Raw genomic sequence first — 26,446 nt, forward strand, 5'->3', positions numbered from 1 at the left:
CATGCTTTCCCCATGGATGACTTACTTCCCCTCACTTTAACTGGTGCCTTCTTCAGCAGACTGTGTCTTACCTGCAATTCTCCTGCAGAGGACGCTGTTTCCCACACTGAGCACTGCCTTGCCAGACCTCTGGCTGGGCTCAGCGGATACTGAGTATTGCCACCCTCTTCTGCAGGCAACGCAGACCTGCTGCCCAGTGGGACAGCTCTCTCTGATGCCAAAAGGAGAGCTTGTTTTTCATGATGAAAACATGTGTTGTTCCTGTTGGCAGATTTAGGACCGGTAGGTAGAAATACAGAGCTCTGGACCCCATAAGGATCTTGGAACAAATCTTCAGAGAACTGGGCTGGGAAAACTATATGGTGTTACAATACTAATTTACTTTCTCAACAACATTTACTGAGTGTCTACTTTGCCTTGAAGCCTTAGAAGTCAGGTATTAGAAAGCAAAAAGGAACTAAAAATCTATTCAGGGAAAGAGACATGTAAGTTATAATGTAATCTGGGATGTGTATAAAATACTATGGGAATACAAAATGGGGAGCAGTCACAACAGACACAAACTCCTACATACTACCCTGGGTTCTGGAGAAGAACATGAGTTCATGGGCTCTGTGCTGGCTTAGGATGGGGGTCAATTCCCTGTTGAGCCACTTGCTAGCTAAGAGACTTTGGGCAAGTTATTTCAGTTCTCTAAGATATTCCTTGTGGCAGTAGTACTGGGAAGATTAAAGGAGAAGGAATGCAAAAGACCTGCAAATTTTCTGGCACAGAGTAGGTTAAAAAAAATGTTGTTTCCATTCTCTTTGATTGCTTCTCAGGATAGAAATATTGGGGCAGTTCCTCATACAATGTTTGTGGTATCTGGATCCCAATTTCAACTTCTCCAAATGTCTCTATTGTGATGCAGCTTCCGGACTTTCCAAGTGGAGGCCCTTATGACCCACCATGGTATATGGGTGTTTCTTTGGACTGCGCACCCAAAATATTTTCATTTTTTTGCTTTTTTCTTTTTTTCCCCTATTCTTTGTTTCTCATTTTCTCTCCCATGGGTTCTCCTCATGAGACCAAGCTCCCATTTCATAACTTTTCATTCTATTTTCTGGGCACAAAGAAGAAACCCCTGATGTCTCAGCTCCTGATTCTGGTAATTTCTTCAACATCAGTCTTCCTGGATAGAGGCTCCTCTTTCCATCTAAATGCACCACAGTCTCATGGATGTGGCCCTGGTACCACCAAGTTTTCTCTTTGAATGACACTTGGTAGATGCCTTACTTTGTAGGCATCTTATCTAGAGATGTGAATAAAAGAGGCTCCCTTGTTTTGGGGACCAGTGATGTCTCCATTGAAATATAGAGGAATGGAACTTGGGATGAGCGGGAGGATATCACCAAGGTAAGAAACCAGGCGCCCCTAGAGTGTGAGCCAAGGGGAGAAAAACTGTGCGGGGCACAAAGGAAACAAAGATGGAGCTTTCAGATGCCTCTGTCTCTAAATCTCTGCTGGAGATGCAGGAGTTTGTCAAGCCTCACGTATTCTATCAAAAAAGGTAGATGACAATGTCTGCCACAACACTGAAAATTTAAATTCTGGATTTCATTTTAAACGTTAGAGTTAGAGATACAGCCTTCCTCATAATCAAATTATACTCTACTTTGTCACCTACCTGGTCGGTAGATTTTGTGTGGTGATCTCCAGCTTTCACCTAGAAGACATGTGCTGAGCAAACAAAACCATTGAAATTATTTTTTATACCAGTCAGTCTGTTTCTATTATTGTCACTCTTACAAAGTAGAGAGAGGGAACATACACATTTAATAAATAGAAAATATTTATTATACAGCAGTATCAAGATTATTTGACAACAGACAGTTAACAAGCCAAAGGAAAACACTTTTACAAGAGCTATACAATTTGTATAAGCACATACATTAAGGTGGAAAGTTTCTGTCCTTTTCTTACAGAGTATGTATGTGTACATTTCCAATTTTGAACAATTATAATTTAAGAGCTAGTACTCTATTGTATTCAGGAAAACTTTTAATTATGATAATAGTAGGCATTCAGAGTAATAATGTGACTGTTGTTGAATGTGTTCACCCAATGTCTCAGACTAAAACCTCAGGACAAACTGACATAGTATTTGAATAGTAGAAGCAGTTTTCCTGATCCAGTCTTACTTTAAAAGTATTTGAATGCACAAGTCCTGATCTTAAGAACATATGTCAGTGGCATTAAGATAAGAAACCTGTTTCACTAATAATAGATAGTATATTTTCCCTTGCTAGTTTGTCAATTAGTGGACCATATATTAAGCATTGGAACCACCCATTTACCTCATTCTGCTTCATGACAGTGAAAATATGGAACTGAAATCCATGTTTCAGTCATGAGGTCTTTCTACCAAAGGTGTAATAAAGTAATTTTTTAAAAGGAAAGACAGTCTATTCTTGATATAAAACTGACTAAACTTGGCAGTAGAATATGGAAAGACATAAGAAATATGAGCCTCAAACATTGGAGTGGATGTTAAATTCTGAACAAATGATGCAGTGAGTATTTAAAGAGTCTAAGATACATTTTGGCTGAGAAATCAGCAGCTTCAACATGAAAGAAGCATACTAAACACGACTGAACATAAGGCATAAACAAAGATACTTAAGGGGATAAGATTCATTCCCAAGTAATACAAGAAATCAAAACAGCAAGAAAAATCTCTTTTACTGGGGAGAAAAAAGGGGAGCAAAAACGAAACAACTGGATTACATGTATGTGGATAGTATACACCGCAAATAACAAAAATAAAAAGACAAGTTATGAGTGAAAATATAGGAATAAAAGAATGTGGAAATAAAAATTAAAAGAGCTCAAAAAGTGATGAATAAATAATTTGGGAAATCATGACCAGACTTAGAAGTTAGTACATGCTTTAAGCACATAAAGCTCAAGAAACTGTGAAAAATTAAGAAAACAAATAAACAAACCCTAAAGAAACCTGAAATAATGTAAATACTGCCATTTCAAACTTATGTTTTAATAATGATGTGTGCAAGTTTATAAAATGTACCTTTTTATTGTTACCCACAGTTTTTGCGAGCTTTTAGTATAACAAATTTTCAAACCACTTCATTAATAATATATTTCCACATCATAAAATATCTGAAAAATAAGTTCCCTCTTAGAAGAAGAGGGGCCATCTGAGCAGCATATGAAAACCATTGGACCAGAGCAGTCAAACCTTCAAAGAGCTCCTGTAAATACTGATGGCAATGGTATATAAAACGTTATTTGGAACATAAATATATCTACACTATATCGGAAGACAATCTTCTCGTTGCAGTTAGATTGACATTACTTTGCACAAATTTCATTATCACAGGTATATAAGGACACAGAAACACATTCACTTGCTAGTTACAGGGACTTCAGTGACAATTAGAAAGAATTATTTGTCATTTAAACCAATAATAGTTGCTATGAGTACACCATTAAGTTCAAAGATGGATTTGCTTCCGTAGCACATAGGAGAAACAATGGCACCAAATACACACACTGCATCTTAGAAGTTCAACTGGTAAGTATTATTTGCTACAGTAAATGGAAGGTAACAATTTTGCCACATGGTTTGTTCTCTTTCACATAAGGGCAAAGGAGAGCCCCCTTGGCACACAAGTAAATCCACAAAAAGTCTTCTGCCACTCTCAAAACAGTCTCTTGTCTGGACTTCTTCTGAAATCACCAATAAGCGAGCATCAGATATGGGAAGCTGATTTTTGCTGACTGATTTTGTTCAAAGCCCCAAGCTTATGCACTGTCTTGTTTCTCATTCCGCCCTCCCTTAGCACTCCTGATGAAACGCTTTTCGGTGATAATTTTGCTCTTACTCCTGTTTTCTAAATAGAGGGAGATGACCAAGCAGTACGGCATCCACACACCTTTCTCCAAGTGTGACAGCAAGGCTGGCACTGGATGGGGTGCGGTCGGCGAACAGAGGCCCCTTTTTGGGCCAGCTCCCGAGTGTCCCGAAGACCAGGGGTCTGCGGGCCCAGCAGGGAGAAGGGCTTGAGGGAAATGAGCTGCTGTCCATCACTGTTCTCTGGGTGGTTCCACGCCTGCCCCTCCTCCGCCCACCTGCTCTGCCTGACTCCACCTTGCTCGCTGGGAATACCATGATGACGAACTAATGATTCAGCTGGGCGGTCCTCCCGGGCTGTCCCCTTCCACACGGGCCAAGGGTGTGGGCATGTGTATCTATGCGCAATGGTCCGAAGAGATGATGTTGGTTGACTTTGTTCATTTTTGCGATTACAGTTACATACTATATGGGATTGTGCTTTGTCAGAATTCCCTTTCTTCCCAGAGAAGGCTTTTGAATAATTCAAGAATCAGAATCTTCGCCTGGATCACTTTTTTGCTTGCGGGGTCCAGCGCCTCTCGCGCTGGCCTTACTAAGACGGCAGCCGCGGTCTCTTCCTTGCTCCTGACTTCACTTCCAGCCCCCGCTTCTCCCCCAGCTTCCTGCAAGTCTCCGGAGGTGCTGGCGCGCCGTGACCGCGCCTGCTTTTCCCTGCGGACACCTCCTCCCTACAGGGTGGAAGAGCTTTGCGTGTAATCCCTCAGGATGACAGAGGCGTAGGTCACGCTGGGAGGGCTGCAGGGCACCGACTCGGACACGGGGGAGCTGGGCGCCGAGCTGCCCGAGGCCACCGAGTCGCGGAAGGGGGACGGAGGCGTCAGGGCGGGCGAAGCCTCTGGGGTTGGTTTGCTGGCCGCCTGCAGCTCCTCCTCCTCCCCCTCCTCCAGCTCGTCCTCCTCCGTGTTCCCTTCCCGCTCGTACAGGTACTCCTGCAGGAGCCTGAACCTCTCGCTGTCGTCCTCGTCGTCGTCGTCGGCCGACGGGGAGACGGGCTCCTCCCCGAAGGTGCTCAGCTGCAGCGGCAGCAGCTGCAGGGGCTGCGGCGGCGCCGGGGGCGGGAACAGGGGCCGCAGCCCGTTCCCCGGAGCCCCGGGCACCGCGAGCACCGAGTTGAAATCCGGGAGCCCGGCGCTGAAATTGCTGACCACTCCCTGCAGCTGGTCCATGAGGGATTTCGGCGCGGGCGGCGGCGGCGGCTGCTGGAGGGGAGGGGGCAAGCCCCTGGGGACGGCCGCGTCGGCCAGGAAGAGGGGGGTCTCCTCGGCGGTCAGGCGGGGCGGCAGAGGCGGGGTGCTCACCGCGGCCGGCACGCGTCGGTGCACCACCATAGAAGGACTGCTGGGCGGGCTGAAGCCGATCGGCCTGGCATCCTCCTCCTCCACGTTGTAAAGGGTCTTGGTGCTGGTATCGGAAAAGGTCAGGCTCTTGCCGGAGCCTTGGTAACTTTTAGTGAGGGGTTTGATGACGGCTGTTTGGTTGCAGGCCGTCTCATTGGTCTTCACGTGCACAGAGAGGCGGTGCCACATGTGCTGTCCCTTGGGCACCTGTCTTCCACCTGGTTCAGACCATGACACAGACTTGCCGTTAAAACTATGAATAAAATAGAGATAGGTTTACTTGCAGATGTATCATGCGCAGAGGATGACATACATATAAAACATTGGTTAGCCCAGCTCAAAGCAATTTGACTCCCCCCTCGACGGCATGTATGCCTGTCCTCCACACCCCTACTGTCTCCTTATTATACGTCCAACACCAAAATCTGCAGCGACCACAGGTTGCCTCTGAAGCAACCTGGGGTTCCATCCACCTCAACACAAGGTAGGACATTTTGACCCTGAGAAAAGTTGCAGGGGAGAAGAGCCAGCTTGTTGTAGAAGCAGCTATTTTCATTTAGGTCTATGATTTCACAGCTATTACACACACACCCACACACATACACACACACTCTAAGGCAATGATAAAGTTGTTGCTCAGTGCAAGCCTTTGAAAGATTCCAAAATTGATGGAGGAAACAAATTAAAAATAAAATCTTAGTTACACATGGACAACAGAGCATAATGACCATAGCTATTGCCTCCCTTTCTTCTTAGTCCCTGGAACAAACTAAAACACACGTATAAAGCTACTCTCATTGTCCTGTGAAGTTATGAAATACATCCTCTCAGTTGCCCATTCTGATATGCAGGTATTTCCTGTGTTAACAGGGGTGGCATGATTATGCACATGGCATCTGTACAGAAGAGGGAAAAAAGGAGATGACAGAAAAACCCAGACCTATGCTTCACTTAAGAGTTTCCTAACTTTTGGCTTTCTTTTCATTTCAAAGTATTATTCCTGACACATGCAGTGGATCACAATTCACATAGCAGCTAGTTTGGGATTTTCACACTGGCAGCATTTAATGAGGTATGTTTGAAAGAGACAGAACTGGAAGGCCCAGAAAAATACAAATACCCGTATACTGCTTTAGTCTTCTCGCATAGTTTGATGTAAATTGACAAAATTAAGATTCAGACAAAGCAGAAGTTACTGAGACCAGACTTCTCCGGGGCCTTTTCCTCATTGAGCATTGGTGAAGAAAAGCCTTAGGGCAGCAGCAATCCTCCACACTTACCAACTTTCATTTTCATGGGATCCTCATAAAACCAACCAAATAGAATATATCTCTGAAGAAAAAACAAATGAGACGTACTGGGTGCATATACTACAAATTCTATTCTGTCTGTTCTAATAATTCTGGTCTTACTTTCGGACTCAGTTTATTTTCTGTATAATTTTTAGCAGATGGTGGTACCTTAACATAGCATACTATTAATAACAATAGTGTTAATACTTAAATCGGGAAATCATTTTTTTCTTCTTTTATTTTTTTTCGGGAGTTTGCTTTTTCTTTGTGTCCATGAAAACAACAGAGAAAGTAGCACAATAATGACACATTTTTGACATTAAAAGGAAGAGGGAAAATGAGTATTTTTTTCTTAGGTGGATATGTGAAATAGACTATTTCATAGCGGATTCTTTTGTTTGGAAAAATGTAGGAAATGATCAATAGTTAACATAATGGTTTATTTAATCATTTTGAAAATACAAGAATGACTACTTCAAAAATTATATGTGAGTTCCACATTTATGATGAAGGTAGTGTTTTGACATTTCAAATTTTACAATCCTGAAAGTGAAGTGAGTCAAATAAATACAGATTTGTGTTGAAAGTCTGATATCAATTATAGAAAATTCTGGATATAAAAGTTTTAAAATAGATATAACAGGTAAAATTTTCTCATTATTTGGGAAGAAGGCAGTTCCTCCATATATCTGATAACCTATGCTGTATTTAATTGTCTAAGAAAAATCTCATCTCTAAAATACTATATCAAAATACTATATCACTCAAATGTATGCTTAATATATTCTCTTAATATATATCTTAATATATTAATAATAATATAATAATATATTTAATTATTTTATTTATATTTATATTATTAATATTTAATATATTTAATTACTAATAATAATATAATATATTAAAATATATTAATATATCTTAATATATTCTCTAAGAATGTATATCTGCTTATAAATGTGAAATTACTGACTTATCGACTTCTAGACTCTCTTGTTAGAATAGCTGACTCTCTCCTGAGGTGAGCAAACTGAAGAATGAGCCGGTGGTGTCTGGCAAGAGCAGTCAACCAGCCAAAGGCAAGACCAGAACCCAGAGCTCCTCTTCTGAGTTTCAAATTCCAGGCAAGCTCACCTCCCACTTTCACCTTTCTCAGTTTCCTCCATCTCCCACTCTACTCACACATTTTCTCTCCTTATGCATTTAATATGCCTCTTCCAGAAAGTATAAGACTGCCCAGTTGCCTCTTGCCTTGCATAAATATGCTTTAGTGTAATTTCCAACTGCAATGCTTTGCATCCCTTTCAATTGCAATGGAAACACCTTTTCCTTCTCCAGATGCTTGCCTCTCCATGCTCATTAAGAAAATCACTAAACTAAAAGGCTGCTTGTGTCATTTAGGTGTGTGTGTATGTGTGTGTGTGTTTTAAAAACCAATTCCCTTGACAGCTAGTCTGACCTAATTCAACACTAGGCTTAGATATCCAAACAAAACATTGCCGTCTCCAAATATGCCAGCAAAAAAGGTAACCTTGTATTGCTGGGACTTAGTTCACTCTCTGGCTCCCTCACATGGGTAGTTTTCCGCCTTGTCCAGGGGTCCTCTATGAGCCTCTTTTTAAATCACGTAAAAGGCATTATTAATCATCTTGCAGACAGATATGATCACAATTTAGTTCTATTTAATCCAATAGCAATTTTATTCTTGGGATGGAAGATTTTCACCCTGGCTGTCAAAATTAGCAGCTTTCCTTCCCCTCAGAGTCTTGCTCTAGATTTTCTGTAAAGTGCTGTTTAATTAGGAAACAGTTATAATGCCCTAGGGAATTTTATCAGATTAAGAAAATTAGATTAACCTTTTTTTTTCAAGGACAAAATAAATTGCTTCCTAAAAACCAGAGTGGAGGAAAGGCACCATCTCATAGAAACTGCATCACAGGGTATAAACTTTGGTCTTTCTAGATTAGTTATTTTTAACCTATGGTTCACAGACAGCTTGAATGGTCCATGAATCTACATGTACATCAAAGCATTGTTTTTAGGCTGAATCAGTATTATGTTTTTGTAGATTATGGGCTGCTATTTTTAAATGCAAAATGCTGTTATGATAAATGGTACTTCTAGATACAAGTGTAACTAAGTTCTGAGCAGTCTTTTTTCATGTTTTGTGTTGAAGTGGCCACTAATAAAGGTACAATTACTATCACAGATTCAGGTGAAGGTTTAATAACCATTTTCACGTGAAAAGTGATTATCCTATTTGAAAAGGTTGGGAACCCATTGCTGTGATATTAAGAAGAGAAAAATTTATAAAATATGGGGCAGCAAAAAGGAATAAATGCATTATAAAGATGCAATATTATTATGAAATAAGACTTTTATTTAAACCCGGATAACTTTAATACATTGTGTTTCAGCCATCAGCTTCTTCATTCTATTGTTTAATTTTACTTGGTTCCCTAATCTTAGGAAAAGCAACCTGGTTTAGAAACACCACAAAATTGTCACAAAGCACCCGACCTTTCTTGCTCTGACTTCAAAAGACAGACATCAGACTGAACAATCTTATATTTGAAGATCAAATGCAGTAGTGTTTGGAGTAAATACCTCGAGTGGCTAAATATATTTACTGATATTGAAGTGATTGGAGGAAATCGCCGTGAGGCCTAGGAGGAACTAGAGACATGGAGGATGATATACGCTGAGTCCTGTAGAGCTTAGTAGGAGAAGGGCGGCGGCTCCAGCTCCAGCAGGCTTGGGATCTTGCTTTGGTTTTTCTTTCGTTAGATAAGCATCACAATCCCCCCAAACAGAAAACCCAATATTTACAGCACTTTAGAGAATAGTTGGAAGTGGGTGGTGTAAACAGATTAGTGTATCTTTTTTTTTTTTTTCAGATTAGTTTACCTTTGGCATTCAGAGTGATCCTGTCTGTTTTATCTGTTTCGGTAAGTACTAGTTCCATCTGCAGAATACACTGCTCTCTGCTCCAGAGATGTCTAAAATGGGAATAACGGTGGGTGGATGTTTGAGATCAGGAGGGACGCATCCTGCACAAGCTGCCTGAGGGGGAAGCTTGCACAACACCTGTCTCCATCATGTCCAATGCAAGTCTTTGCCACTAGGCTTAATAGCTGCACAACAGACGTGAGGATGGCATCCGGAGAGCCCAGACAAGGCAGGACCTTCCCAAGAGGAGGGAAGTCTCGCGCCTTGGAATCTGAGGAGGGTAGCATTTGTTTTCTTTGAAAATGAAAATGGAAACAGGAAATGCCATTGGGTCACAGCGTGGAGAGAATGGCTCACCAAGTAAACAAGCTACAGCCACAGGCTTGCAGACAGTTCTGCTGTGGCCCTGCAGCTACGACTGGGACATTTGGCCCTTCAAGGAGGAGGTGGTGTTGCCCTGAGACGCTTCAGATGGGATGCCAGAGCCGCCGTGTCCAGGTATCTCACCTCCACCTGCTTCAGCAAGCTGCTACCAGAATGCAGTTTCAACAGTGATTCTTGTAGCGCATCAGGCATAGGACTATTTGAAACCATTTGAGTCAGACTCCTGTTTTCCCAGGCAAGCCCAAGTTAGTCTTCAACACAAAGAACTCCCACTGACTCCAGTTTCCCTTCTTGAAAGCTTTCCAGAAAAAATATGCGTATTTAGTATATATTCTGTATATATATATATATATATATATATATATATATATATATACAGAAGATATATATTCAGTATGTATGTATCTATATATCTTTGGAAGCTTATCTGAACATATTTAAAATTTCTCACCTTATTGAATCACCACTTCTTGTAAGGTAGAGAATCTCTGAAGGCGTTGGTGAAGACAAACGCTTTTCGATATCATGAGAACATGGTAGTTTCTGATGATTTTAAATCTTAAATGGCACTGTGAATTTTATCCCTCTCCTCTTTCATTCTAACCTCATCATAAGCTAATCAGGAAACCATTTGGCTTGCTGAAATATACAATATCACAAAGTCTAAATAGACAGTCCTCCTTTTAGAATCTTTAGATCAATCACCTTGAATATCCTAAAGTTATATGATTCAGGATAAAAGACAACATAAAGAAAATCAGTTTGCCTTTATTAAGCCTTGTGCTTTCTCCAATGAATTAATAAAGAAAAAGACACCCACAACTGAAATTACCTCATCAATAAAGTACATAAGAGCCCATAAACTGTGTCTGGGTGTAGGGTCTACTGTCTTGAGAAAATTGACAAATCTATTTCAAACTAAAGAGTAGAATTCTGACGGTCACTAAACTTTTTCTAAGCACATTTTAAATGGCCTTCGGCTCAACCTAATAATGATTGCTGGCTGAGGAAGGAAATTCTGGTGCCAAAGTTTATTTATGACATCACGTTGGTACAGCAGCACTGTTTTAGCAGAGGTATACCAGGTGTAATTCTATTCCTCCAGGAGGTATAGATGAACCTAATTATGTTCCTTTTGAAGAAAGTTCAGGTCGAGCATTATCATTTTTTTCTATGCTCCATGCTTCCAGACCTATAATTTTAATAGCAAGTCTTTCTATGCTCTTCAACAATACTTGGAGTCCTCACATTTCCCCTGGAAATATAGGGCAGTTGCATTGCCCTGCAGGGATTACTCCTCAGAGGCAGGAGAGATCTAGGCAGACCATAATGATCCAGTAGGCAGCTTTATTTCTATCTCTAGTCCCTTTGCCTTGCTTGTTCACAAAAGCTGTGGAAACTGAAGGTCACAAAAAGAACATATCTTTTTTTTTTTTTTTGCAGGAACAACCAAAGCTAAAAATAGTCAGTCTTAGTCTATGGTGCTCAGCTTGGGAGCTACCAATCTCCTCCTGATCCTTTACTATCTCCAGAAAGCTTGAGTAGATCTTATTTCAAAAGTTCTTTACAACCAACCTGTTAGCTTTGCTGACCGTTGCATTATTTTTTGTCACCTACCAATGATGGACCCACTTCCAGCCTTTGTTTTTGCTTTTAGGCACTCACCTTTAAGTCATGAAATGTTAAGTGACTCTCTTCTCTCTCTGGCCCTGCTGTCATGACACGACAAGCACATCTACTAGTCCCATCAATCCCTTTTGACAGGCAGCCAGCAGCTGTCATAATCAGGATGCCCTTCCTGTGTTCTTGGTCAGACTCAACCCTTGGTGCAAGAAACACTCAATGCTTTTTGACTTGGGAGAATTACAGAGAATGCATCCAAGCAGATGAGAGCGGCTCTGATCTAGATGTGCAGAGTCCTCCCAACCACCACTTATTTTTCCCTCCAAGAGTCAGTACGATTTGATTGAGACCACACACTTTCTATTGGGGCCTTTCCAGGGAATGTCAGAACACGACTTCCCAATGCACTCCACTGAGTGAAGAGAAGAGACGCTAGGGCGCCATTCACCAGGCTCCACAGCCAGGTTCAGCAGCAAACATTTGAACAAATTGGGCTCTTCTCATCTGAAGAGCTATTCCAGCCACGGCCACCTGGTCAGTGAGCTCCCTCCTGCTGCAGGAATGTGTACCTTTGACTCTCCCAGGAGTTTGAAGGGCTGTAAAGGAACAGCTAAAAATGACCACAGACTCCGTGCACAATGAATTGAACATGGTCTATGTTCTTTTGTTGACTTAAAGAGACACTGTCAAGACCTAAAGGTCAAAAATTGGACCAAACATGCACCGGTTTTATCAGATGGAGAAAATCTGATAAAAGCACTAAAGTTCTGGGAAAGTAGCTACTTTCCTTTTTTGTTTGTTTGTTTTTGGTTTTTGGTTTTGGTTTTTTTTTTTTTTGCAAAACTCACTTTTTGTGGGACTCACAGAACTTTTGTTTTGTGCTCCCCAGGGCATAGGAGGCACCCAGCAAAGGCTGGTGTCCACCGCGTCAAACTGACATTATGGAATCCTTCCATAAGTTCAAATTATGGCTTTTACTTTAATGCAGACAGGATCATATCAAACATTTGTGTAGCAGCAAAAAAAAGGCAAAGAAAGAAAACAAAAGAAAGAGCTCTGTTTGCCAAGGAGAAGCTGACAAATTTGTGAAGGGGGAACATTCACTTTCAAGTTTGTGAGTGGGAGTCACAAACAAAAGCGAATCTCTAGAATGGGAAAAAAATGTTGCCTCTTGCATCAAAACATAAAAAAGCAAAAAGACTAACAGCTTGACAGTGTCCTTTTAAGAACGATGGACGATCAAATTAAGGCAGTCGTGCAAACCATGGCACGTAAATGGTTCCTCATTCTTGATGGCATGCACCACATCTGTTTCCATGTTAGAAAGTAGGAAAACCCAGGAGAGAGAAAGCAAGGGGCAAACCACTATTTTTTCCATGCAGCTTCTCTTACACATTCACTGCAGTGTGTGGGTTTTCAAAGCTGCACATGTGCCGACGGACACTGTCTGGTGGGCGAGAATTCTGGCTGCCTCTTCCTGAAGATGGAAAAGAAAAAGATACCCAGTGAGTGAGCGGTTATACACGTATATAGAGATGGCGATCACACCACTTGGGCGGTGCCAGGGCTGGGGGAGGGCCTAGCTGGGCCCCTGAGCCTTTCTCCACGTCACCTGCACCTTCACATCCTGGATCTTCCTTGTGTTGCCCAGCTGTTTCTTACTGCCAGGCCCAATTCTGAAAGTCACATCAGTGGAGTGCATTCTTTCTTTTACCTTGTGGGACCATCTCTTTCCAAGTGGCAGATGCTTTCTCTGCTGTGTGTATGTGTCTATCCCAAATTGCCTCTTTCCCCTCCACTCTTGACACTCTCCTTTATTCTTGGAGGCAGCGGACTCCACCTGAATCTTCCCATCCACCATCCCTCTTAAAGGATGCTTATGGGTTTATGTCTTACACTGTGACTTGTAGTGATAATTTTACTCTATATTATGTTATCGTAAAAGCAGTGCTGTCACTTAGCATAAAGTCACATGTTTCTCTTGGCCCTCATAAGATGGAATGTATCTTGTGGTGGAAAGAAGGGAAGTGGCGAGAGATTGGGTAAGTCTCCCACCAGGGAAGAAGGTCATCTCATTCCCTGGTTGGATGTCTCCTTGTACAGCACAGAGTGTGTGTGTGGTAAGGGGAGAAGAGCCCTGACTTGACATGACCAGGATGATGGGGCGGCCATGTGCAGGTGGCCTTTCCAGCATCTGTTGGAGTGAGGATACGTGGGTTTTGCACAAGTTCAGGACACATGAGTTTCCCACTTTATTAGGTGGTGGGATAAAGCCATCTTAGTGTCGCTCCACATAAGAGGGCAGCCAATCATAAAAGAGAATTTGAGGAACAAGATGCTAAAGGTGAACCATCAGCAGGTGCTGTGAGTGGTGTGGATAAGGTGACAGTCATGAAGCCCCGATAGGGATTTCTAGAAACTCACAAACGTTCTGTCAATCATCCTTGGGCCACCGACCCCAAGATCCTGGTGACAATTATCCAGTGTTAATCAGAAGAGGACCGCAACAGCTCCAGGCAAGTCAAAGACCTTTGTCAACTCTCCTATCTCTTCTTCCCATCAAAGCAAGCAGAAAAAGGGAAATTCAGAAGAGGAAAGAGGCAGAGATATTTCAGGAGCAGACCATGTCCCTTCCCAGTCCAAGTCTTTCAGGCTGAAGCCTGACATTGTTCTGGGAAGGACAGATGTGAGTTTGAGGTTTGAAACAAGAATACAATGGAATATCTTTTTAATACCTGAAAGCAAGGAATCTAGTATGAATGCAGAAGGTGAGAAAAAAGATTTTTCATAGCACAGTTATGAAGGTGAAGGAGAAAAATTAAAATTGATCAATATGTATATTTCCATCAAGTTTGGACCATTCAATAAACCATTTGAAAGTACATGATCTACCCAGAACAATCTGAAATCCTCATCCAGAGATAAGAACTTGAAACACCTTGGTATAATTTTATTACCACTACAATAATCAATTTACTTAAGAAAATTAGACAAAGAGATGATGTTTGTTACTGAATGAGGCAAAGTAATATGACATTTAATATGCCCATCTGAAATTACAAAGATCATGAAAACAATGAAAACATTAGTAGTAGATGCCCAGGAATAAAAATATGATGTTTGAATGTATAATGAAGTTACTGGTAGAAAAGGGCATTTCACCTGTAAACTAATGTTAAAGCAACTTCATTTCTCATGAAAGAAGGCAGAAAATACACTCAAAGCATTTGGCTTTGCCTTGCGAAACTGCCTGCATCCCCTTGAATCCTCCGATTAATTCTCCTTTAGATAATGTCTGTATGTGGCCTGGTCCAGGGGTGCTGGGAAGCCAGGACCCTGGCAGGGCTGGCTTCCTGTCCCCGTGACCAATACAGACACACGGTGGGTCCCTCATCAGAAGGGCCCTGTATTCAGGGTTCAGTGCTCTGTGGTCATCCTTTTGATATTCGTAATCATTTTATCACTTAATTTGTGTTTTGTAAGTGATGTTCCATGTGGAAACGGAGCACGCACTGCGCGTTTAGAGCCTCACCTCAAGCATGATCCTGCCTCTCCGGACAGGTTTTCAGTTTCTTGTTCCTTGCACCCCCCCCTCAACCCCCCTTGGGGACCAGAGCCCATCCAGCCTCCCACTACCCACCCCTGCCCAATGATCACTGCCACCCTCCTCCCCTGCCAGGGGACTGTGGGAAGGGGTGTGGGAAGATCAGATCAGGATCAGGTGCACATGCCCAATAACGTCTCAAGGCAGCCGACGGCCGTGGCCAACTCCTCCTTGAGCTGGCAGGTCCGCGGCGCATCTGGTGAGGAACATGGCGGGGGCGAGCCTCTCGCCCGTCCTCCGTGCATGTACCTTGCCAGCCCCTGTACCGTTGTTGCGACACCCTTGAGGGCTGCCGGTCTACCATGGGCTGGGGCAGGAGGCACCTGGAAAGGGGAGACGCCTGGTTCAGTTTCTCCGTGGCATCTACCCAGTGACTGGCTGGAGGGGAACCTGGCGGCCTGAGCGTGTGTGCGGAGTCACTGGGTGGCAAGCTGCTGCGCCTGGCAGGGTCTGTGCTTGCTCGTCAAATACCCCCCGCGAGGGAGTACAGCGTCACATGGCAAATAAGAAACCAAAATGACAGGTCTACAGAGAGACAAAAGAAAGGAAAAGGCTTTATATTTTAGTACCTTTAACATTTTTCCCTCTATGTTTTCAGCCAGGGGCTACGGGTTTTCATTTTGCACTGGGCCATGCAATTGATACAGCTGGTCCTGTCTGCTGGGATGTACGGCTGAGGGATGATAAAAACCATGGGGAAACGTCTTGACAGCTTAGAGACTTGACTGCTGACGTTAGCATAGGTGCACACAGTGTGGCATGAGGGACAACTCAGCACTTGTGTCTCCTGGGGACTGGGGCAGCAAGCTCTGTGGCCTCTGTAGCTGACTTGGAAATACTCTTGCAGTTATGGACAGTTCTGTGGTTGCTTTGGGGGTTTCAACCATATTGACAGCCAAATTTCACATAGTAACTCCAAGCAATCCCAAAGCCACCTTTAACTATTGATAGAAATAGTTGCAAAAATTACAGCATCTCCTTCATGGTTCCATTTCTTTAGTCTCTGATTTTGTGTTGAAGTGAGATGCGAATGACCTTTGCATACAGATGTTACTTTTATGAAAGAAGCGGATTATTAAAGGTTACAGGTCAAGACCTGAAAAATCTGATTCCAGAGTGGCCATTTTATCAACTGCATAAAATCTGAGAGAAGGAGCTGGACTTTGGGGTATTTTTAATAACTGTAGAACCACTTATTCAATCAACCCCACAGTCCGCAAGCCAGAGTAAAAGCTTGGAGGGAAAATGCAGCATATGTGGGCTTGTCAAATATAAGTCCCAAATCTGTGCTGAATCTTTTGGCAGAAACTGTGGATTTAATGAAACCCCAGAAGTTTAGTTAGAAAGATTCATCTTCAATTTCTTCTGAAAATGCAAAGCTTTTTTTTTTCTTTTCTTTCTTCTCTTTCCCCCTTCCTTCCCTTCCTTCCTTCCTTCCTTTCTCCTCCCTCCCTTCTTTCCTCCCTCCCTCCCTCCCCCCCCCCCGTTTCTTTCTTTCAAGTCCCTTCTTGGTGTATGCATACCTTCTCCCATCTATTCCCATTGTCCAAATAACCTTTCTTTGTATAAGAGACTATCTGTCTTTGAGTGTACTTGGCACCATATGACTTTGCTTTTGTGTGTTATTTGCTTTACAGCTCGTCACCCCTACGTTGGTTTCTATGCTAAGAATGGTTCTTTATGTGAACCTGAGAAGTTGTTACAGACAAGTTTTACTCCTTAGAGTGTAGCAATAAGCTCACGGGACAAGGATTCAGGAGACCAGCTACTCTCCAACTGAGTATTTGCCTCTTTCAGACTCAGTTTTTCATCCATAAAGAAGGATTGTTGAAATAGTACATGTAAAAATGCTTCCAAATAGCAAAATGCTATCCCGGCTTAAGACAACTCTATTAGAGGAGCAAAGGCACAGACAAAAGACTGATATTTTAAATCTCAGTGTGTATTTAGGTTAGACTAATTCATAGTCTCTCCAACTTCATTTTACTCATGGATTTTAACCACTTCCTTATTCAAGAATTTCAATAACTTCTAGGAGAAAACTATTTTCTACTAGAAACTAAGAAAATAGTTTTCTAAGAAAACTAAGAAATTAGAAAATAGTTTTCTCTCTTGCAATTTTTTTTTTTTTTTTTGCCAGCAACATTAGAGACATTGAGTGGATATGTCAGGAGCGGGTAAAAGCTAGGTACAGTCAGGTTAGCTGTCTGTATCTGAAGTTGCATGTCTATGACAGGTTTGGAGGTGAGACTTTTAGCAGAGATAAAATGGTCTATACAATTCCAGATGGTCACCATGGAAACACTGTGGCAGCTGTCCAAAGTAACCATAAAGACTGACGGCAACCACTCAAGACCATTTTAGCAGAAGATATCTATCTTTTCTGTTGTTATAAATAAATAGGATAATTTGTGCCTCTGATTGCTTTCCAAAGCCAAATGCATTCTTTCTATTATCTGAATTTAAATATTAATTTCTCAACATTCATTCATCAGAGTGGAAAATGGAGCTCTGACTGTATATATAGGCCCGCTGTAAATGGTAATTGTTCCACTCTTCCTTTTAATACATGCACATCTAACATAGTACTGTAAGGCTCTTTATATAAACACAATGCAGTGTGAAATACTTCTCTATTTTAAAATCCTCAATTGTAAAGATTTCTAAGAGAGATGCTATAGAGAACAATTTAATAAAATTCAATTCAATTACCATCACAGATTTGTCAAATATTAACATTTTGTCTTATTAAATTTCCTTTCCTTCAGAAAACATTAGGGATATGTTTGAAGCCCTCTGTATATTATTCTTAATACTAATCCTCTCCTTTTCAAGAGAAAATTTGGTATATATCATCACTTGGCATATGCTAATACTTTTACATGTGTAGTCATATGTGTTAATAAATAATATGTGGTAGTGTTTAGCATGTTATTAGATTTCAGATCCATAGCGTCACACTATATTTCCATTCAGCAATTTGCCCTTTTGCATAGTATTATGTTAATAGATATAGCTCTAGTTCATTCACTTAAACTAAATTGAATAAATACCACACTATCAAGAATATAATCAGTTCTCCTACTGATGGCCATTTAGGTTGTTTCCTACGTACTGCTATTTTAAGCAATACTGCAGTAAACATTCTTGGTTATGTCTCTTTGCACACATATGAGAGAGCTTTTCTATGGTGTGGACGAAGAAGCAGAATTGATGGATTGTGGTGAATGCACATTTGTCTTTCTTATGTATTGCTAAATTGCTCTACAAAATGCTTGCAGAATTTACACTGGTATGTGAGAATTCCTACTATTCTTTCCAAATCAGTTCATTTTTCAGACATCTTTAAAACTGACTGTTATGAAAATTATTTTAAATATATAAACATGGAAACAATGCTAAAATGAACCCCCATATCCCTATTATCCAGCTTCAATAATAATCAATATATTTGTGAATCTTATTTCATCTATACCTGCCATTTATTTATTTTAAAGCAAATCTAAAACATTATGTCATTCCATCCATAAAGAATTTCGTATATATTTCTACAATATAGGTACACATTTTTATAATAAAAGGAAAAAATATTGTCACACTTAAAATATATTAATAGTGATTCCTTAATATTTGATATTAAATAGATATTTGAATTTCCCTGATTGTCTCATGTATATTTATTTTACTCTTGATTTTCACATCATCCCAATAAGAGCTGCACATTGTATTTTGTTGATGAGTCTTAAGTCTTTTTTAATCTGTAGATGTCCCCTCCTCCTTTTTGCTTGCTATTTATTTGTTGAAGAAACATCCAGATTATAGATTTTACAGATTGAGTCCCTGTAGTGTCATTTAACATGTTTCTCTGTTACTTATGTTTCCTATGATTTGATAGTTAGATCTGAAGTCTTGATCAGCTTCATGATTAATTGTATGGGGAGAATAGTTTGTTGGAGACAGAGTTTTCTTTCTGTTATACCACACAAAGAAGCACATAAATTGTGTTTTCTGTTAGTCATATTAAGATTGATCAGTGGGTTCAGATGTTGTCAGCCTGATGTACACATTATAAAACTCCCCATCAATCTTTCATCTAATGGTTTTAGCAGTAATTGATGACATTATATAGATGAATTATTTTATTACAAAACTAATAAATGATGTTATTATCATTCTATCATCCCTTCTGTATTTGTTGACTAGATTTCTTTTTAAAAGAAGAACTTATTCTTATCAGCTATTTAATTCCTCTGAGATAAAGTTCAAACAGAAAACACAAGCCAAATGGATGAGTCTTTTCTTTGTCAATGCTCAGAATGATGATTCAGTTTTCTAACATCTAGCAACAGTGATCAGTGTATCACCTGTGGGTCTGTTTCTATTGTCTGTTTCCCTTGTTTTTGTTTTTGTTTTGTTGTTATATGGTTCTAACTCTTCCATGCCTAAACACATTTTATATCAGATAAGTCATTATAAATATATAAAATAAGATTCTGTAGAGGTTCTAGAGGTTCTAGGTTATCTCTACCAGAGTTACTTCACCACTTTTTCTGCTAAGTAGAATGGGAAAGATCAACTCAATCCAGTCAGAAACTGAGCTGAGCAAAGTTGTTTTGCAGTTTGTATAGGAGTCAGTCTACTCTAGGGTACATCGCTTCAAGACTTTTAACAGAGCATCTGGCTGTGCACTAGTACAGCTCACTTGGTGGGTCTTTATCTCCTCAGCATTGAGAGACTGTGGGATATTCTGGCTGGCTTTTCGAAGATTTTTAGTTTAGATTTTTGGTCCCCCACCCCACACAACTTCAGAATTAGGCACGTGTCTTAACAGGGAACCTGTTATCAGGTGTTTGAGAACTTTGAGTCTCCAATCTTGTCAGTGCAGCTTCAGGTGATTGCTAAAAGTGTTTTCTAGTCTGTCTCCTCAGCATTGAAAGGCTCCATGAAAATAGACTCTCCATGTCAGAGGTGTTTGGCTTATCTTTTAACCTTTCTGATCCAGCCAACTGCAAACATCAGCAGATGTTTTGAGGGAGAAGCTGGACATGTATTGAAGCCTCTCATGCCTTTTATTTTATCACTTCAGCCTCCAGTGACTACAAGATCTCTTCTGTCTTCTCTCCTCCCTCCACTGACACTCTGCTTGGGCCAAGTCTGGATACTCGTCCTTTTGCCAGAGCCTGGAATTCGCAGATGCCTCCAGGGAAAAGCATCTGCAGATCATCTGCTCACTTCTCAGTTCTCCTGTTTCTGATATTTTAGTTCTCACTAATCCCTGTCACTTCAACAGCTCCCTGATGCTGAAAAAAAAGATAGCTTTTGTCTTTCATACCTGTTTTCTAAACCTATTCTTATTCTTCACGACATTTTGCACATATTTCCTTCAGGAATTCTAAAATGTTTATCAAGTTCTTGACCACACTGCAATGTATATTACATCTTTGCATCTCTCCTGTGATCTTTTTCACTTCTTATTATATAAGTTAATTCTTATCTTCAACAGTAGGCAAGTCATAGTTTCTGGAGGGCAGGATCCATGGCTGATTTACCATTGTGTGCTAGTTTATCCCCCTTTTACCTACCCCAATTCTTGGAAATAAAAGGAAACCATGTAATTTCTCATGCAAACTGATTACTTTTAAGAGTGAAGGAAGTGCTCTTAAAAATTATGTCATGACAAAAGGCATAAACTGGGACTTTCCTGGGCATACAAAGAGACATATGGTCATCTATTTACAGTAAATGTTGAACAAGTGATTGAATAAACAAAACAGAATGAAGAAATATTCCTAATATGAAAATAATACAGAAATAGTACTGAGCTTCTTTATCACTTTGGTAATTGCAGGAATATCAAAAGCACTTATTATTTTTGTTACTAATTCCTAAATTAATTCTCATACTCAATATTGACTGTCATAAATTCTCCAGCAAAATTTACATTAAAAATATAAAATAGTAAAAATAATGTGTATATGTATTTGTGTGTGCAAAAACTAGACCATACATAAATATGTTAATGGTGGGTTTTCTCTGTGTATTGGTAGAATTGTAGATAATTTTTATTAGCTGTTTTGTGTTTTCCTATATTTTCCAAATTCCCCACAATTAATATTTATCATTTTTTAAAATATGAAAAATAAGCAGTAACTGTTATTACAAAAAGAAATTTATAATATATAATTCAGAAGTAAAATTCCCTCTTCTTTTAGCTTTACCCCAATAAACTAAGGTATTATATGAGAGTTGTGAATATATTATTTTTTTGCTGAAAAAATATTAAAGTAAAAATTCTAAATATATATTAAAATATATGAGGAGCTACTAAGGAGAAATATCAAATATAAATTACAGAATTTGGGAAGTTGTACTAATATTTTGTATGTACTGAAGTCTTAATTCAAAATTTTGTAGTAAATTTAGTCTTTATACTATAAATAAACATTTTACTGTATGTATATTTTCAATGTTTATTCTCACATGTAGGCATCTTTATTCATGAGAAAATAAAAGTGCAAAATGAGAAAAAAAAATACAACTTGTTACATAAAAGGAAAAAAAAAATACCCTGCTATGTTTCCAGATAAACTTTAGGTGACAAACTGCCAAAGTAAGTCTTTTTATTATTTTGCTCTGATTTATCACAGAGGGGGAGAGAAAGAGATGATGAAAACAACTTGCCAAAAACTAAAGTCTTCACCTCAGGATGTTTTGAAAAAAGAAATTATTACTTTGGTAAGAAGCTTAAAATTCGTGATAACAAAAAAAGACTTAGATCACTTGAGAACTTTGTGAGGCTTTTAATATTCTTGGCTAAAGCACTAATATTAGATATATGTTTTCACTAAAATTTATTTTATGCCATCACTTCTGTTTAAGCAGAGGCATTAATATCCCCATGTCACTACCCAGCAAACCTGAAAAGAAACTGATAGGCAATTATCATAGAATTTCTTTCACAGTATTAGAAGTACAGTCACCATAGCCCTAAAAGAAATCTTGGTCGTATCATAACCTATTGAGAAAGAGGAAGGGGAGATGTTAAAACTGGGATAAGAGGACTTCTGTGTCCAGCTAAGATGTAATTCTTTGGGGTAAACCAGCTCTCCCACTGAGAACAACTAGAAAAAAACAGACAAAATATTTTTAAAAACCATTTAAAGACATTGGGATTCTGTCATGGCAGCCAGAATCCAAGGGACCAATAAGTCAGAAAGAAGAGAACTTCAGAGAGGTAAGTAGATAACCTTCAAGCTATTTTTCTCATTGGGACATTTGATGATTCTTGATACAGAAGAGCAGATTGAGAGTCCAGGCAGAGGGTCTTAAGTAAGAGGTAAAGAAGCAAGAAAAACAAATATTTACAGGGCTACAGACACAAACATTTGAGTTCAAGTCTTCCAAGGTAGCCAGGACTTGAGGAGCCAAGACCCTGAAGAGAAGGAGGTCAAGAAAAGTGAGACCAACACTTGGTGGGTTTCCTTTAGAAATTTTTGCAAATTTTAGGCTGCACAAAGCACAGGATACAAAGCTAAGCAGAAAGCTGCTGAAAATCAGTACAGTTTTAGGTAGTCTCATAGCACTGAGGAATCAAAATAGGAGTTAAAAGACATTTAAAGAATGAAGAAATGAAGTAAACGGTGAGGACTCAGGTTCTTAAAATCCCTGATCTCAAGATCATCATCATCAGGAAAATGCAAATTAAAACTATAATTAAATACTACTACACACCCATTAGAATGGCTATCATGTAAAAGACCATCAACACAAAATAGATCTCATGCATTCTTGGTAGGAGTGTAAAATGACAAAATCACTGTGGAAATCTCTTTGGCAGTTTCTAATAAGTTAAACATACACCTGCCTTATCATCCAGTAATTCCACTGCTAGGCATATACCCACAAGAAATGAAAATTTATGTCCATAAAGACGTACGTGTATGTTGATTGTAGCTTTATTTGTAATATCGAGAGCTGGAAATTGCCCAAATGTCCATCAATGAAATAGATTAAATAAATTTTAGTATATTCATACAAGGTAACACTGCTCAGCAATTAAAGAGAATAAACTATTGGTACATGCGGGAGCATGGATGAGTCTCATGCTGTGTGAAAGGATGGCTTATAATGTATATACAGTGAAACTATTTTAAAATGGGGAGATCAGGAGAGCATATGCAAACAATTTGTTTTAACTCTTCCCAGTGATTAATTGGTAGCAGTAGTATTAATTGTTAGACATTTCTATGGCTACTGTGGAATAACACAAACATATACTTATATTCTGATTCTATCACCTGTTTCCTTGGGAACTAGGATTCTTATTGTGGCATAAATGTAATATATATGTAGTACCTGATAATACATGAGCTGTCCATGAATTTCTGGATCAGAAAAGCTGAGAACAGATAGAGTAGGGAGTCTATGGAACACTTATTTTAAGCTACTTCTTAAGACCTACCAACTATACTATTCACTGGTAGAGTATGGTAAATAGAATGTGAGTATTGTCATCTCCACTGTTAGAGATAAAGCAACTGAAGTCTGTAGAAAGGTAAATGTGAGAAACAGTGTGTGATCGTATGGACAACACAGAGTGCACATTCCTAAGGAAGCGTCTTCCCAGGGACCGATGAGGATCTGGTTCTCAGACTTGCAGTCATTTTTCCCATCACTCACCACCCAGGTAAATATCATAGCACAACTTATTTTGTCTTCCCAATAAGGATAATATATCATCCAGGGTGAGACTTATATTAAACAAGCTCATATAGTGAGGTTGTTATATAACAGAATATCAATTTCATTTGCAGTAGGAAATAATGTACAGGATTTAGAATACCAAAATGTATATAAATAGGGGAAGCCAATAATGAATAATTACTTGCTCACAGGGAATCAGAAGAAGGGGTGGAGGGTGGAAAATGTCAGTACTTAAACATTTGATGGCATTAAGCCAATATAGCTTACTTCATCCTTTTAGTCTTAGGGATCACCTTGTCATTTGTACCTAAATTTTCAGAGCCCGTGACTCACCATCCCCTTCACTCATCTCAGCGTCAGAGAGGTCTACGGCCATTTCCAATGTTTGTTTGTTTGCTTTTCTCTGCTTTTGTGTCTGATCAGTCTCCTCTTATAAATCAACCACATTTTAGATGTGATAGTCCATTTGATCTGGTAATAGTTCATATATTATAGGCCTTGGAGCTAAACTACCCTGAGGTGACTGCACATCTCTATTTACTCTGAATTTTGTGAGCAATCTTACTTTTACTTTTCTTTTTACCTTTTAAGCGTTTCTTTCTGTTCACTGTCTTCTTCCCCAGTTGTCAGAGCCCTAGGTCAGGCCACTCTAGTCTCCCACCTGGACCCTGCTACAGCCTCCTCCCAGAGCGCCCCACCTCCCTTCTTGCTCTCCTGTGTCCTCCACACTGAGGGTGGAGTATTAGCTCTAAAACACGTTTCTCACTAATCACAGTGTGCCCCTGCTTTGTGACTGTGGTGACTTCCATTGTTCAGAGGATGAGATCCACGCTCTTGAGGTCTGTAAGGAGGCCCTGCATGATCTGGTCTTAGCCCGCCCTTCCTGTCTACTTATCACACTTTCCTTTATTCTCACTTCCAGGCATCTTGGAATTGCTTCCTGTCCTTCAGCCATCAGTGGGTTTTTTTGCTCAGAGCCTTTACACTGTGATTGTTTGACTGGTCTACCCCTTTAGCTCCCTTCCTTTCCTAGCTAACCCCTTTTCCCCTTCAGAAGTCAGTCTAAATAATACTTAGTCCTGGGAACATTTCCAGCCTCCACACACTGGGACTGGTTAGGTCCTCTTCATAACACTCCTGTAACACCTTGTACTTATCCTTACAAACATTCACTACACTTGTAATTACATGTTCAATGTTTGGTCTACTGGCTAGAATCCAATTTTCCACGAAGGCAGGGGCTGGATCTGTTTTGCTCACCACTGTATTCCCTGCCCGTGTCTCAATGGCCAGCACATGTAGGTGCTTGAATCAATTAGCCATCAGTGCTTCTCTTCCCAATGTAAAAAGGGGTGCATCAGGTCTTGAGCTCATTCTAACCATGAGAGCAAAAGAGACTTTATACTAGGATCAGCCGTAGAATAACTTTTGACTTTAAACAGTTGGAACTAAACAAAGCCTTACTAAAATTGCTTGCAATTCTATCTCTTACAATCAGACACTGACGGAATCAGTGGCTAAAGTCACAGAGCTGCCTGGTGACGGATCTACAGCCATCCTTCCTACTCCCTCACCCCTCCCCCAGCTGCCCCATTATCGTAACTTCTTTTATTCTACTTTGCTCATGTAAGTCTTCATTCCTTTTTCTTTGTTAACACTTTTCCTACTCCCCTATCCCACATCCACCTAAGCCAAATAACATAAGCAGTGCAAAGTTTAATCAAGTGAAAAATGACATTAATTCCCACAGTGCTTGAGAGCATTTACTAGAAACAAGCTAACAGTATGTATTTTTATAACTGAAAAATCAGGGAAAGGAAAGTATTTTCTATCTTTATTGATTTCTCCTAAGCAGTTATTTTTCAATATCTTTAGCAGCATCACCAGGGACTTTGCCTAATTTCGTTAGGAGCAAACTCGTCATTCATCTGGAAGATAATCTGCATAGAGGGTATTGTTAAGTTGCCTTCAGTTAGAGGAGATTTCCCTTACCCCTTCGAAATAAAATAAAATTATAGACACATTTTTGGGTTAACTGGATTAAATATTTGTGATTTTCCTCTTCTATTCTATTGACCAATGTTAACAATAAGTAATGTTTTATTGTTGGCCTATAATTTATGATGTATTTTAATTCATTCAGAAGACAATGTCCTAATGATCCATATTTCTTCAAAAACAAAACAAAACACCTTTTCCCCTCCTCTTTGTTCACCTTGAGGCGACTTAGAAGTATTTTACAGCCAGGATTCTCTATAAAGTAGCAAAGACAAGGCCCAGTTTTTAAATTTGTTTGACTCTACACCTCACACCTTCATAACAAAAGCTGTGTCAGCGTGATGCATGTTCTCACCCCTCCATTGGTATATCTGCTGGAGTTTGTAGCAGTCACTCACATTTTGCATAGATAGGTGATCACTTGGCTGGCTGGTTACCACCGGTAGGTTTTGAAGTTTCTTTTCATCAACGTTTCTAAATATAAAATGCTGGTGCTTAGAAGTTACTTATTAAGATGCCAAAGAAGAAAGGATGGGTGGTAGTTGGAATTACTCTGGTGGAGACACTTACAGGGCTTCTGCTCACATCACAGTCATACCCCTTCTCTGCGAACTGCCTCCCTGATCTTACCCATGGAGGA

General features: G+C 39.9%; 1 protein-coding gene across 3 annotated transcripts in view; it reads right to left on the reverse strand.

Moving 5' to 3' along the window:
* Positions 1-1,830: 1,830 nt before the first annotated feature.
* GRM1 (glutamate metabotropic receptor 1) overlaps positions 1,831-26,446 on the reverse strand; it is a 406,154-nt gene continuing 381,538 nt past the window's right edge. For 2 of the 3 annotated variants that reach the window (XM_057528228.1, XM_057528229.1), the window contains one exon: positions 1,831-5,506. In XM_057528228.1, the coding sequence (XP_057384211.1) occupies positions 4,585-5,506 (922 nt within the window). In that variant the 3' untranslated portion in view covers positions 1,831-4,584. Of the gene's footprint in view, positions 5,507-12,893; positions 12,979-26,446 lie in introns of all 3 variants that reach the window. The other variant, XM_007171344.2, reaches the window with a different exon arrangement.

The sequence above is a fragment of the Balaenoptera acutorostrata genome, chromosome 14 (genome assembly GCF_949987535.1).
Source record: "Balaenoptera acutorostrata chromosome 14, mBalAcu1.1, whole genome shotgun sequence".
Lineage (NCBI taxonomy): Eukaryota > Metazoa > Chordata > Mammalia > Artiodactyla > Balaenopteridae > Balaenoptera > Balaenoptera acutorostrata.